Source organism: Colias eurytheme, chromosome 17, assembly GCF_061535395.1.
Source record: "Colias eurytheme isolate Ceu_HAF_F1 chromosome 17, ilColEury1 Martin Lab GWU primary, whole genome shotgun sequence".
Lineage (NCBI taxonomy): Eukaryota > Metazoa > Arthropoda > Insecta > Lepidoptera > Pieridae > Colias > Colias eurytheme.
The window spans coordinates 8,618,388-8,633,384 of record NC_142996.1 but is presented as its reverse complement, the minus strand read 5'-3'; the positions used below and the strand labels follow the sequence as shown (position 1 = coordinate 8,633,384).

Below are 14,997 nucleotides of genomic sequence, written 5' to 3'. Positions count from 1 at the left end.
AGTTTAGAAAATGCTCTTAAAAGTCAAAACAAACATAAATACAGAACATACGATATTTATAACTTTTATAGTTGAGCCAATTTAATAGGCAACATTTGACGTCTATCAATTTTATCTTCATAGGGTGGTAACCTGCTTAAAAACATCGATTAAAGCGAATTAATCGATACGGACTTTAAACATTTGTCAATCGAACTTGAAACACATGTCAATAATTTATGATGGTTTTTATTCCCAAGTAATCAATGCATTCGATTCTAGATGTCAGATTTCGATTTTTAGAGTAACGTCTCTGGTATTTAAAAAGAAAAAAGGTTTATTGACACAAAATTGTAGCGTAACGTCAGTTCTTTAAATAAGAAAATGTTTATTATGTTTAGAATGGTTTATCAGTAAAATCAAATCTTAAAATTAGTTGCATCGGTCATTATTATTATAAATATGTAATCGTAATTGAAAAAAGTTAAGCAAATGTGCAGTTCTAACAAAACGAAATATCATGTTATTCTATGTCATCGTTACTAGGTTACGTTGTTGAATTTTGTTGAACTATCAAATGTTGCCTATTAAAATGGCTCTACCAAGAAGCTTATATCTAATACACTGGAGATTGCACTATGACCATTAACTTGTCACAAGAAAATATAACCTTGAATGACGTCAGTGTTGTTTTTTGTCTCTTTCTGTGGGTGACCACACTGGTTTGTATATTCAGGATTTTTCGAAATAAAAAAAACTAAAAATCATGGTCTATAAATAATAACGACATAGATTTTTAACAGTATTTATATTATAATATTACTGGTCAACTTACATGAATAATTATCATCTTTATAGGTACACACCATTTTAATTGGTAGAGAATGATAGTTTTAAATAACGCTTGATAACTTTTGATCTCATACTACGATTTTTTAATTAAAATGAGTGCTACATACATTAAAACATCGTTTTGGTTACTCAAGCTTCAGTCTAAAACTTTTCAATATTCCAAAGGGAGAGTTGCATCGCTAGTGTTGATGTGTGGTAACGATATTACAGTTCTCAGAAATTCGTATGTCTTTCAGGAGCTGTACTTACGGTTACTAATGGTTTCATGGTGGTTAATTATAATATAATTAAAATTACTTTATCCACAGTTGAGACGCAGTAACAAGAATGTGGTAAATGAAAAGGTATAGCACTTTTCAAAAGGTATTTTTTTTCTGGGCCGTAATCTTTAGGCTTAAAATGCAAACTGCATATTCTGGCATGTTGATAAATTTTACCCTTGATAGGCACTATGGACAGCCATTTATTTCTTTTTATTTCATTTTTGGAAAGCTGAAATAAGTAAAACAAAAAAAATTTGGTAAGTTAAAAGAACTATTAATTTCTATGTTAAAGAAGAACAAACATAAAACCACATGTGAGTGCAATATCGATGTCGTGCGTTGTTTCATTACTAGTATAAAAATCTTTGAAATGGTGTTCTAAATGTTCATCATAATTTTGTTAACTATTACAATATTTTCTCTTCGCTATCCGTAAAAACTCGTCATCATGGTTACCTTACTTGTTAAATTGGTTTATTGAAAAATGATGAAATTATTAGGAAAAGAAGATATTTAGCATGATTGATTACTAAAATGATGATAAAATTGACGATTTTTGCCATGAAAATGATTCTAAACAGGTAAATGCATGAGGAATATTGTAAATAGCGTAAATATACACTTGCCTGTGAAATTTTATGCCAGAATTTGGTGTCCAAAAACTTCTGCAATTTTTCACAATGCAATACATTATTTATATTCGGAAAATATTTATTAAATACGCAACAATATTAACTTAAATATTCGAAGCGACGCAATTTTTTTGACACTTATGCCATATTGTCAAAGTGAGAGTTGCTACAATTTTATTATGGTAACTACCCATAATCAGGGAGTATCGCTTTTTAATAATTGGTTCAGATACTTATTTTATTTAGCATAAATAATAATTGTCTCATCCAACAATGCTTCTGAATGACGTTGTTGGCAATTTATCAACAAACTCATGTACAAAAACTAACCTTTTGCACAGAATATTACAGCATACATAGTAGCCTTGGGAAAACTTCATATTAACAGTGGCAATACCAAGTTAGGTGTGAAAGTGATAGAACACAACAATTTTCTTGTTACACGTCAAATGCTCATACCGAAATCTCCAGTGTATAAGATATAAGCTTCTTGGGCTCTACTATAATACAGAAATCTAGGAATGGTCAAAATAGTTGTTGAAATACATTTTGCATTATTTATTTGTACATTTTATCGATTTCTGTCATTCATACGCTGACGATATAGAAAATTAGAAATTTTTAACAGTTCACGTGTAGAGGCACTCTTTATACACTTGAGTGTGAAATAATATACTATCAGTTCGACTTGGTGAAAAAAGAAAATTATGTAGTTTCTTGTTGGTATTATATGAATTTTTTAAATGGGTGCAGTAATTTTTGAGTTTCAAACAACCATACGAAAAATATTAACTTTTTTATTTTTTATTAATTTAGTATTTTTTTTATTAAACCAATAATTAAGTGAATTTAATCATTACAGGCTGATCGTGCAACGAATCTCATCAGAGGCACTCGCTACGAGCAATATTTGCAAGTGCGAGCAGACATCAAAGATTTCCGCGATAAACACAAGTTGGACAGCATTGTCGTGCTGTGGACAGCAAATACTGAACGGTGAGTATTCGTTTATATTTATTACCCGACTGCGACAAAAGAAGGGTTATGATTTTCGAGTGTATGTATGTATTTTTCTTTAGCACGCCCTACAGCCCAAGCCAAAGGACGGATTTGGACTTGAGGTCATTATAATCATAAGAATTGTGATAGTGACATAGACTACATAAATTAATAGTCGGGTTTTTTTTTCACGATAATAATAATACTTTTTAAATGTCGCTTTTTATGGTAATTTATAAGATTCAATGGAGCGGTTCAAGCGTGAAAACTTAACAGGTTAACAGGATGGTTTTCGTTCCACTTCGACTGAGTTGCTATTTAAAATTGTTAATGTCGATTATATTCATAACCTACATATATATATACGTAAATAAATAAAATAAAAAATATAGTGTTTAAAATAAAAATGGTGCCTTATGAATTAATAATCACATGTGCGTCAACACTTTTTATTTCATAAATAAATCAGTGTAAAAAATGGAAATTTTACGTTATTTTACAATAATACAAAATTATTTTGTTTTTTTCTAAGTCCTACATTTAATTATTTGTAAGGTTTGGAATTCAGATTATATTACGCGCAGAGCGTCATATTTCAGGTTGTTGAACTTAACGCTTGCCGTCTCTTATTATATTTCATTATAAATCACTTTTTTTTGAATAAATAAATACTGGTTAAATAAACAATATTTCTATTTCTATTTTATAAAATATATATGAGAAAAATAAAATTATCTCAATATTTGTTTTGCGATTGTGTACAAATTTTTATATTTAGGTATATTAATTAATAAAGTTAATTTGTTATTTTTCTGTGTTGTCTATTATTTAGATAATAGACTACATATGTATTTTTATAATACTACACTGAATATCTTAAAAGTTATTTTTAATGTATTTGAAATGAATCAATGATAAAAATAGTCCAGTAGAAATATGCAAAATTGGCGTAATGTAAAACCGACAATTTTAAATTTCATTTTAATATCAAACGATGTAGCTTAATAAGTGATTTAAATGCATTAAAATCATAAATTAAATCAACAAATTGTGCTTATCAGTTCTATGGAATAATTTAAAATTGTTTAGCCGTTTTTTAAGCGTTCAGCATTATAAATGGATAGAGTTTATTATCTAGCATTATGTTAAAACACGTATTGAGATTTGTAATTAAAATGTGTTTCTTTTAACCTATACAAACATATTTTGTTCATTCTATGATGTTTGGTCTAAAATTGTATTTTTTATTAAAGTTTTTCAAAGCTCTGTTGTCGTTCTGTCAAGTTTGAATGAAAAAAATAATAGATGCAGTCTTCTTTTTATCAAGTTTTAGAATAAATACTGTAAACAGAGTTCTCATCTATTAAAGTAGATATGAATATTTTGATACACAGGTTATACCGCAGTATAGGGTTCGGTTCCCGCCTCATTATAGAATGATTTTTTGTTTCTCATAAATTTTCAATACTTTATTTCAATTACTTGAATGTACAAGTGTAGACGATAATATTTTGTCTTTATAAATATTCTATTTATTATTTTAATGTATAGGTTCTGCGAAGTCATCCCCGGAGTGCACGACACAGATGAAAATTTGGAGAAGGCGCTACGAGCTAATAACTCGGAAATATCGCCTTCCACCATCTTTTCGTTGGCCGCCATTGATGAAGGAGTGAGTAGACTGAAGATTTATTATAGGCCAGTAGAAATCGACACTAAAAAACCCTAAATTCGCAAAGCACGATGTAGATTTGAATTTTTGGTATGTTGTTTGGATCAGTTAGGGTGATGTAAATCCCAATTTGCAACTTCGAAAAAGTTGTGCTCGCTGCGCACCACGTGATAAACTGCGAAAATTTTGGACTTTTTTCACTTTTTGCTCTAAAAGTCATAAACTATGCGTTTCCGACAAGTATGATTCAGTACATAAATTAAGGTTATTAAATTTGCAACAATTTAAGCCTAACCGCAGCTCTCTAAACCTTATAACGACTAAACTGTGACCATTCGAAGATGGTTCATTTTTCCCGAAATATTGAAATTTTTAGTTTTGCTCCCGTTTGAAGCAAAATATTGGCAAAAACCGCTCGTTCTATGAGAAGTTCGTATAATAAAGTTGTAGTGCATTTAATTTTCTTTCATAAGAGCATAGAACAAAGTCTGTGAGACAAATATTTCACACACAATATCTGAAAAACAAAAAGAAGGTAGAAATAGATTTTTAAAGAATTGAAACTGAGGGCATATAAAATCATAAAAAGGATAATACTTTTTCATTTGCAGGATAGGTAATTAACAAAATTACAAAGATAATTAAATTTGCAACAATTTAAGCCTAACCGCAGCTCTCTAAACCTTATAACAACTAAGCTGTGGCCTTTCAAAGATAGTCAGTTTTTCCCGAAATTTTCAAATTTTTAGTTTTGCTCCCGTTTGAACCAAAATATTGGCAAAACCGCTCGTTCTATGAAGAAAGAAGAAGGTCATAAAATAAAGTTGTAGAAAATTTAATTTTGTTAATTACCTATCCTGCAAATGAAAAAGTATTATCCTTTTTATGATTTTATATGCCCTCAGTTTCAATTCTTTAAAAATCTATTTCTACCTTCTTTTTGTTTTTCAGATATTGTGAGTGAACTATTTGTCTCACAGACTTTGTTCTATGCTCTAATGAAAGAAAATTAAATGCACTACAACTTTATTATACGACCTTCTCATAGAACGAGCGGTTTTTGCCAATATTTTGCTTCAAACGGGAGCAAAACTAAAAATTTCAATATTTCGGGAAAAATGAACCATCTTCGAATGGCCACAGTTTAGTCGCTATAAGATTTAGAGAGCTTTAATTAGACTTAAATTGTTGCAAATATAATAACCTTAATTTATGTACTGAATGATACTTGCCGGAAACGCATAGTTTATGACTTTTAGAGCAAAAAGTGAAAAAAGTCCAAAATTTTCGCAGTTTATTATTTGCGTATAATCTTTTTTCCTACTTTCCCAAATTTTGTAATTTTGTTAATTACCTATCCTGCAAATGAAAAATTATTATTCTTTTTATGATTTTATATGCTCTCAGTTTCAATTCTTTTAAAATCTATTTCTACCTTCTTTTTGTTTTTCAGATATTGTGTGTGAAATATTTGTCTCACAGACTTTGTTCTATGCTCTTATGAAAGAAAATTAAATGCACTACAACTTTATTATACGAACTTCTCATAGAACGAGCAGTTTTTGCCGATATTTTGCTTCAAACGGGAGCAAAACTAAAAATTTCAATATTTCGGGAAAAATGAACCATCTTCGAATGGCCACAGTTTAGTCGTTATAAGGTTTAGAGAGCTGCGGTTAGGCTTAAATTGTTGCAAATTTAATAACCTTAATTTATGTACTGAATCATACTTGTCGGAAACGCATAGTTTATGACTTTTAGAGCAAAAAGTGAAAAAAGTCCAAAATTTTCGCAGTTTATCACGTGGTGCGCAGCGAGCACAACTTTTTCGAAGTTGCAAATTGGGATTTACATCACACCCTAACTGATCCAAACAACATACCAAAAATTCAAATCTACATCGTGCTTTGCGAATTTAATGTTAATTTCCACTGGCCTATTAGTGTTGTTAATCGTGATTTTAATGTACTTTTTAGGCAAAAGGCAAAATTTAAAGCGATTTGATCAATATAAATTTGGGGTTAATATAACCGTTTTTAACTAGGTATAACTTGATAAAATAATATTTTGTTTTGGTAATTCATAGGTTATAATCTTCTTTAAATTGAGCTCCATATAGAAATAAGAACGATTTTTTCATACGATCAATTATTTCAATTGCAGACTTTTCTTTGCAACCCTAAATTCTAATTATTTCAAACCAGTGCAATTATATCAAAAGTTCTGAGTTTCTCCGTATTTTTTGAATTAGTTGTAATTATTTTTTACTAGGTTTCCGCCCGCGGCTTCGCCCGCGCAGTCAAAGAAAAACCCGCATAGTTCCCGTTCCCGTGGGATTTCCGGGATAAAACCTATTCTATGTCCCGGGGTAAAAAGCTTATGTCCTTTCTCGGGTATCAAAATATCTCCATACCAAATTTCATGAAAATTGGTGCAGTAGTTTAGGCGTGATTGAGTAACAGACAGACAGAGTTACTTTCGCATTATAATATTAGTATGGATGTATTATTTTTCAAAAACTTTAAATATACAAATGCTTCGATATTTGATTTAAAATAACTATAATATCCGTTTCAAGTGTTGCTACATAAACGGTTCGCCACAAAACACGCTAGTCAACGGCGTGGTAGAACGCGCGTCGCGTCTGGGCGTGGCGGTCGCGGGAGACGACTTCAAGTCGGGACAGACCAAGCTCAAGTCGGTGTTAGTCGACTTTTTAGTGTCTGCTGGTATGTATATGGGGAAAATATGAAAAAAAAAACTAGTCTTAATTACGCTCTAAAATGGTCTGAAGCAAAACTCTGCCCATAAATTTATTAGGCAGAGTTTTCTTATAAGAAATAACATTTGAACCTGCCACAAAACGTGTTGTGCTGTTTATACAACGTAAAAATGGAGGAAAACATACTTACTTACTTACTAACTTAACTAGCTCTGCGACCCAAACAGAGTCTTGGCTTCCGACACGAGTAAAAAATCACTAAGTTACGAAACCGACAAGGGGAGGAAAACATAATATATTTTTATTATTTAAGGGTATTGATTACTAGATAGATTTGAGAATAATCGTTGTCTTTTAATAATTACAACAGGTCTAAAACCAGTGTCGATCGTCAGCTACAACCATCTTGGTAATAATGATGGCAAGAACCTGTCAGCGCCCAAGCAGTTCCGATCCAAGGAGGTAAGAAAATCAGTCATGTATCATTTTATTCCCATTAAAGTAAAAGTATATTTTAAAAAGTTTAGCACTAATAGAATAATCTTTAATTGTTACTAGAAGAATTAACTGTCAGGGCTTTTTTTTTGGGCACTTTTAAATAAAATATTCTTTCCTTCTGCAAATAGTCCTGGAAGTGAAAGCGCTTTTAATTGACAATGTATATATGTATTTCTATATAATGGCGATAATTGCCAAATATATTATTATCCAAAATGAAGTTATACCAAAGGCAACAATAGCATAATTTAAATAAATTATGATGAATTTTCTATAATATAATACTGAAATAATATCTTCGAGTAGATTTTTAAAACTAAAGCACAATAGGGAATATGCATAAAATTTGAAATGGCCTAAAATATTTTTTTCTCGAATACTTATCATCATAATATTATAATTAAAAGTATTTTTTTTTATTTACTTATCATTTAAACCCCTAAAATAATATTCAAAAAGTGCAAAATAAGGGAGCGAAATTCAAACTTCCAAAACGCGCCTCAACTGGTCGAACGAAATGTGACGTCATCTGATACGACATTGTATCCATTACTCCACAGGTAAACACTAAACACTAAGGTAAACACCCACTGGACGTGTCATGTGACGTCACACAAAGCGCGCGCAAAATGGCGGCGTTTGAACCGCTTAAATTTTTTAAAAGTTTTAAATTTCATTTTTAAAAATATCTAGAGTTTTTTGAAGCCCATTAATATTTAACCGACTTCAAAAAAAGGAGGAGTTTATCAATTAGGCCGGTATGTTTTTTTTTTATGTATGTACACCGATTATTCCGTGGTTTCTGAACCGATTTACGTGATTCTTTTTTTGTTCGATGCGGGATGGTGTCGAATTGGTCCCATAAAAATTTTATTCGTATAGGCCCAGTAGTTTTTATTTTATGAGCATTTATGTCTGTATTTGTAAATGTTGCAAGTGTAAGTTTGAAGTCGGTTGTTTTTAACGCAGTTATTGACTTGTTTTTTCTACGTTATAAAATAGTAAACTATTAATTTAAGACAAAAAAGAAAAACATGAATATTCCCCATTGCAGATAACGAAGAGCAACGTGGTGGACGACATGGTGGAGTCGAACCCGATCCTGTACAAGCCGGGCGAGAAGCCCGACCACGTGGTCGTCATTAAATACGTGCCCTATGTCGGTTAGTGTACTAACCTCTCATTGTAATACACTTTAGCCTACTAATGTTTTGAATGCGAAAGTTTGTAAGAATGTATGGGTGTATGTATGTTACTCGTTCACGAAAATGGGCGAATTTAGATTAGCGGTTGTCCTATTTGTCTTTTACTGACTTCAAATTTCCATTTATACTAGCACGTACAAAAATTGTTCTATGAACTGAACTTTTATGATACATAAAATTTTGGTTTTAGCAAAAAAATGATGAACGCACTATTCCTGCTGTGGGATCTTAGACTATAATATTATACATGGGTGTCCCACTGTTGGTATACTAAGCTCAAAGGAGGTTATAGTTTTACATACGCTGAGTACGTAAAAAATAGTTATAAAATTCCAGACGCATTTTTTTTTCAAATAAATGAATTCTTAAAACTATGTGTAGATCCATAACAAGCAACCCGCCCAACTTTGCCACCAGCACGTGAGCTATCGTTTAAGATTATGTTTTCATCACAGAACAGTAAAGTAGATAGAAGTGTGATGTGGGCGTGGCCCACGTGTCAATGATAAGTTTAGATCACCTAACTTGCTCTCAGTTGTGCACAGAAAAATATTCGAGTCGGTTGTCAGCTGTCAAACCTTTTTTCCATATTTATTCATTAATTAGGACGTGTTGTTCGGTATAAAGAGTGTTCGGTATGATAGCAGACGAAATAATATCAGCAATGAAGGCATTTCATACCGTCGGTAAGTCTTATTTTAATTTATTTAAATTATATTTTATGTTATAACTTCGCTTGTCGTAATTTGTCAAAATTCTATACAAATATCTAGTCAAAATGAACCTTAATCCATAAGAAATTAGTACTATTATAGATTGAACAGCAAACAAGACTTTCTGGAATATTATTGCAATAAACAAACGAATTTCGCTTTAGTGATGCTTGTGGTGCATATCGACAGTATCGATACTTTAGAAAAGACAAACATTATATATATTAAATTTTATTTTATTTTTCCTTAGCTTTCATTTGTCTAATTTATTTATAGATTTAGATAGATTTATTTACAGATTAGCCCAAAGAGGCTAATTTAAAAGAGAAATGGATAAATGCAACGTGACGAGTTAGCTGGATGCCGAACAGTACTAAGCGGTCTCACAAAGGCCACCGATACATCAAACCTACAGCAGTTCCAAGATTTAAAATAATGCATATTTTCTGTTTGTATTTTGTAAATATAGATTTATACTATTCTATTCCGTTTTTTATTTAATAATAATAATATAAAAAGACGTACTTAGTAGTAATAAACATACTCCAAAATGTGACGCATTATACTATACTCATATAAAAGAAAGAAAAAAAAATACACAAAAAATATTTATTTGTGAATTATCGATAACAAGGCTGACATCCCTCAGAGCATAGCATCAGATAAATATCAAGTTAATGTCATTAATGTTGAGTGACACAAATTTCAACCTTATCTCTATGTGTTGCGTTTCAAATTTATATCTATCGAAAACTAACGCCCTCTGTTGTGGAGTAGCTGAATGTTTTCGAATTTGGAATTTCTGTGCAATGAGAAACAAAACAGCTAATATACCTAGGGATGTTATACTAAAATAAACCGTAACATGGTGCGTTAGGGTACATATTGAAATGCTGAATTTATAACCTAAGTCAGTTTTTACTCAAATTAAGCTGTCCAATCAAAGGCATAGTTTACTTGTAGTGTACTGTATAACTATCGGTTTAAATGTGTGGGTTTAGCGACACTGGTTTTCATACTAATTAGACATTACAGCACTTCTATATGTTTTTACTGTTCTGTGGTTTTCATAGATAAAATGCTCATATTAGAAAAGCGGTATATGCCGGCTGCGCGAAGCTAGAGAAGAAAACATGGATTTTCAGGAAAAATTTAGCAAAAATTTTTTGACGTAATTTTGTTGTTTAAGTATTTTTTACGTGATCAGTGTATGTAAAACTATAAGTCCTTTCGCGCTTAATATACCAATAGTGGGACACCCTGTATAGTTAGGTTAGACTAATAGTTTAACCTCACAGGTGACTCGAAGCGCGCAATGGACGAGTACACGTCAGAGATACTGCTGCACGGCGCGAGCACAGTCGCGGTGCACAACACGTGCGAGGACTCGCTGCTGGCCGCGCCGCTCATGCTGGACCTGCTCGTGCTGGCCGACCTGCTGGCCAGGGTCAGCTTCAGGGAGGACCAGACCAAGGGTAAAGGATTACATATGTAGTCCAGTGAAAAGTTACATTTGGGGTTGCGTTTTTTAGAGGACGCAATTTTATTTTTTTATGTGTAGGGGGCGGGTCAGGGTGAAGCTAAAACCAACCAACCAAGATTGTGGGGACGCCACCCTTGTCCCACGCCTGTTATCTTATAAATATGGGATGGGAAATATATTTTTTATATTATTAATTGTATCAATGTATTTCAGAAGAATTTTGCCACTGAACAAAGTTCATGGTATTTACGCTGAATTCCGCAAGACATTTTTCCAGTGTCCATTATACTAGCCCTTGTATATCGGCAGAGTGGAGCGGCATGCACGCGGTGCTGTCCCCGCTGGGCTACCTGCTGAAGGCCCCGCTGGTGCCGGCCGGAGCGCCGGTCGTCAACGCGCTGTTCAAGCAGCGGGCCTGCCTCGACAACCTGCTGCGGGCCTGCCTCGCCCTGCCCCCGCTCGCCCACCTGCAGCTGGAGCACAAGGTCAGTGGCCTGCCTCGCCCTGCCCCCGCTCGCCCACCTGCAGCTGGAGCACAAGGTCAGTGGCCTGCCTCGCCCTGCCCCCGCTCGCCCACCTGCAGCTGGAGCACAAGGTCAGTGGCCTGCCTCGCCCTGCCCCCGCTCGCCCACCTGCAGCTGGAGCACAAGGTCAGTGGCCTGCCTCGCCCTGCCCCCGCTCGCCCACCTGCAGCTGGAGCACAAGGTCAGTGGCCTGCCTCGCCCTGCCCCCGCTCGCCCACCTGCAGCTGGAGCACAAGGTCAGTGGCCTGCCTCGCCCTGCCCCCGCTCGCCCACCTGCAGCTGGAGCACAAGGTCAGTGGCCTGCCTCGCCCTGCCCCCGCTCGCCCACCTGCAGCTGGAGCACAAGGTCAGTGGCCTGCCTCGCCCTGCCCCCGCTCGCCCACCTGCAGCTGGAGCACAAGGTCAGTGGCCTGCCTCGCCCTGCCCCCGCTCGCCCACCTGCAGCTGGAGCACAAGGTCAGTGGCCTGCCTCGCCCTGCCCCCGCTCGCCCACCTGCAGCTGGAGCACAAGGTCAGTGGCCTGCCTCGCCCTGCCCCCGCTCGCCCACCTGCAGCTGGAGCACAAGGTCAGTGGCCTGCCTCGCCCTGCCCCCGCTCGCCCACCTGCAGCTGGAGCACAAGGTCAGTGGCCTGCCTCGCCCTGCCCCCGCTCGCCCACCTGCAGCTGGAGCACAAGGTCAGTGGCCTGCCTCGCCCTGCCCCCGCTCGCCCACCTGCAGCTGGAGCACAAGGTCAGTGGCCTGCCTCGCCCTGCCCCCGCTCGCCCACCTGCAGCTGGAGCACAAGGTCAGTGGCCTGCCTCGCCCTGCCCCCGCTCGCCCACCTGCAGCTGGAGCACAAGGTCAGTGGCCTGCCTCGCCCTGCCCCCGCTCGCCCACCTGCAGCTGGAGCACAAGGTCAGTGGCCTGCCTCGCCCTGCCCCCGCTCGCCCACCTGCAGCTGGAGCACAAGGTCAGTGGCCTGCCTCGCCCTGCCCCCGCTCGCCCACCTGCAGCTGGAGCACAAGGTCAGTGGCCTGCCTCGCCCTGCCCCCGCTCGCCCACCTGCAGCTGGAGCACAAGGTCAGTGGCCTGCCCCGTGCTGTCATTAAAACTTGATAGACGAATCAAAATTAGTTTCAAACTTCAAAATTCGCCGATAGTTCAAAGTAAGATGAACGAGTCGTATTTCACTACTCTCTTCATCTCCACTCCAATCTAAAAAGAAAACACCGTAAGTACAAAGCGTCTCAAAAAACATTGTATCCCTGTAATGGATCAACACTCAAAAGTAAGTAAAAAAAACAAAAGCTATGTCAGTAACAATACAAAATTAATTTTCATTACAATTCTGCAGGTACCATTCCTGATGTCGTCTCTCCGTTCGGGCGCCATGTTCTCTCCGCCCAACAAGAAGCAGAAGCTTGCGCATGAAAATGGCGACCAATAAACATCTATGATCATCTGTCATCTACCATTCTCTCCCCCTTATATACATTTTGTGACCATTTGTGATAAAATTAACCATAGTGACCATTTGACGTGCCATTTACCATGTTTCAATTCTGATTTCTGATTTACCTATGTTGTGTGTTTTTGTAGTGTTTTGAAAATTATAAAGTATTATTTAGTATTGTATAATTTATGTTGTAATTATTTTGGATTATATTATATACCAAAAAAATTGTAACGTGTGTGTTAAATTAGATTAGATAGAATCAAATTAGATCTAAAAGTATATAGAGGCTCGTTAAATCATATATTTTTGTTTCTTTTTGTAGTGAAATATCAAGAAAAGTCGATTCTTTTTGATTTTATTCATAAAACGAATGTCTTACGAATGTTTACGCACAAATTTTGTGTACTTATTTTTTTATATTATTAAATTTCGTTGAAGTATTAAATAGGTATATTTCAGTATTATTTATAGATTAATTTTTCGTACTTAGTACAGGAGCATTATTTTTTTGCACAATTTTCTGAGAAAAGTGTAATATTTTGTTTAAAAATATGATCTGTATTTTTAAATCTCATAGTTACGTCGGAAATAAGGGGGATTGAACAATTTATTTTTTCGTTTGATTATCATATAGAAAGTTATATTTTTCGTTATACGTATATGAAAGAAGTATTTATGAATAAAAAATTACCATATTTTTATAATTCCGATTAGAAATGAATTTTGATTATATTGAACTTACGATTATTATTTTATCTTAGAGTGCAGTTTTGGCTGTGTTGCGTTTTTTTACAATAAGTATGACCATGTTACGTTTCGAGTTTGACTCGATAATATTTATCAATTCCTTTATTCGCTTTTGAAGTGAACCTGATTATTGAAGATTTTATGTGTGTGAGTTACTCCGTCCATGTTTTTTTCCTAATTCTCATATTTACTACATTTCATTTCATATAAACTACATAGTCTAAATATTTTTATTCAAATGGTTTGATGAAAATATCGTTGTTCAAAATCAGACTTTTACAAGAAATCAAGAATAAAAGGACGGAGTAAAGATTCCAAGTAATAGTCGTATAAAGTTTCAAAATGTGTGAGTGTCAATTTTCATTCCGTTTCGTTTACGTTTGATATGCGACAACTCGATTTCTAATGTAAACTGAACAATGTAAAAATTCTTATATCCTATTGAAATTTTGGAGTACATATTTACAAAAAGTTCGTAAGTTTGGAAATCCTTGCGTGTGTATTTGGAAATATTTACAAGTAAAATTTTATTATTATTTTTAGTGTTGCACTATCTCGTTTAACGATTTAATTTCCTGCTGAATCTCGTAAGAATCATCAGTATTATATAACGCTATATATACAGTTTTAGTCCAAGTTATTGTAATAGTTGTGCCCAGTTGTGATTGATCGCATTTAGATTACTGCATTGTGATTTACGAACGTAGATGTTAAACGCAAATACTTAATAGTATGAATACGTATATTCTGTTATTGCACTTAATGTATTTCGTATAATTGTATTAGTATTCGTTTTGTGTAGATGATAGTTCTTATGTGTGTAGATGTTCCTTTACATATGTTTATTGTATTCATTTGTGCACTATTCAATAAATTGATTTTATTAACACCTAATTTGTGTTTCATTTTATCACATCTATTTATTATTTAAGGCTCTATATACTATGTTGAAATGCAGTCAAAACTTAATATGACTGTTTTTGCTTTTAACCCATTGACCACCGAGCGCCCCGATCGGGCCACGACACAATAGATTTTCTATTGTGTCTGTGATTCCGGGGACTGATGATAGATTTTCTATTGTGTCTGTGATCCCGGGGACTGATGGATTAAAAGCACTTTTGTCTAGTAAGAGTTTCAACTGCAACATATAAAATAATCTGAACCGGTTATTCTGTTGTACGAAACATATGCTGGCCGAGCTAAATTTCAGTATGAGAAAAGTACAACTGGGAAAACCACCTTAAAATGATTTGATCATTTCCTCTTTA

At 35.0% G+C, this 14,997-nt stretch overlaps 1 protein-coding gene across 1 annotated transcript in view; it reads left to right on the top strand.

The window, feature by feature from the left end:
* Inos (Inositol-3-phosphate synthase) overlaps window positions 1-14,620 on the top strand; it is a 28,301-nt gene extending 13,681 nt beyond the window's left edge. The window contains exons 5-12 of the mRNA XM_090111669.1: window positions 2,589-2,722; window positions 4,277-4,397; window positions 6,976-7,126; window positions 7,490-7,581; window positions 8,672-8,780; window positions 10,834-11,010; window positions 11,328-11,503; window positions 12,878-14,620. Coding sequence (XP_089967795.1) covers window positions 2,589-2,722; window positions 4,277-4,397; window positions 6,976-7,126; window positions 7,490-7,581; window positions 8,672-8,780; window positions 10,834-11,010; window positions 11,328-11,503; window positions 12,878-12,970 — 1,053 coding nt within the window. The 3' untranslated portion in view covers window positions 12,971-14,620. The remainder of the gene's footprint in view (window positions 1-2,588; window positions 2,723-4,276; window positions 4,398-6,975; window positions 7,127-7,489; window positions 7,582-8,671; window positions 8,781-10,833; window positions 11,011-11,327; window positions 11,504-12,877) is intronic.
* Window positions 14,621-14,997: the final 377 nt, after the last annotated feature.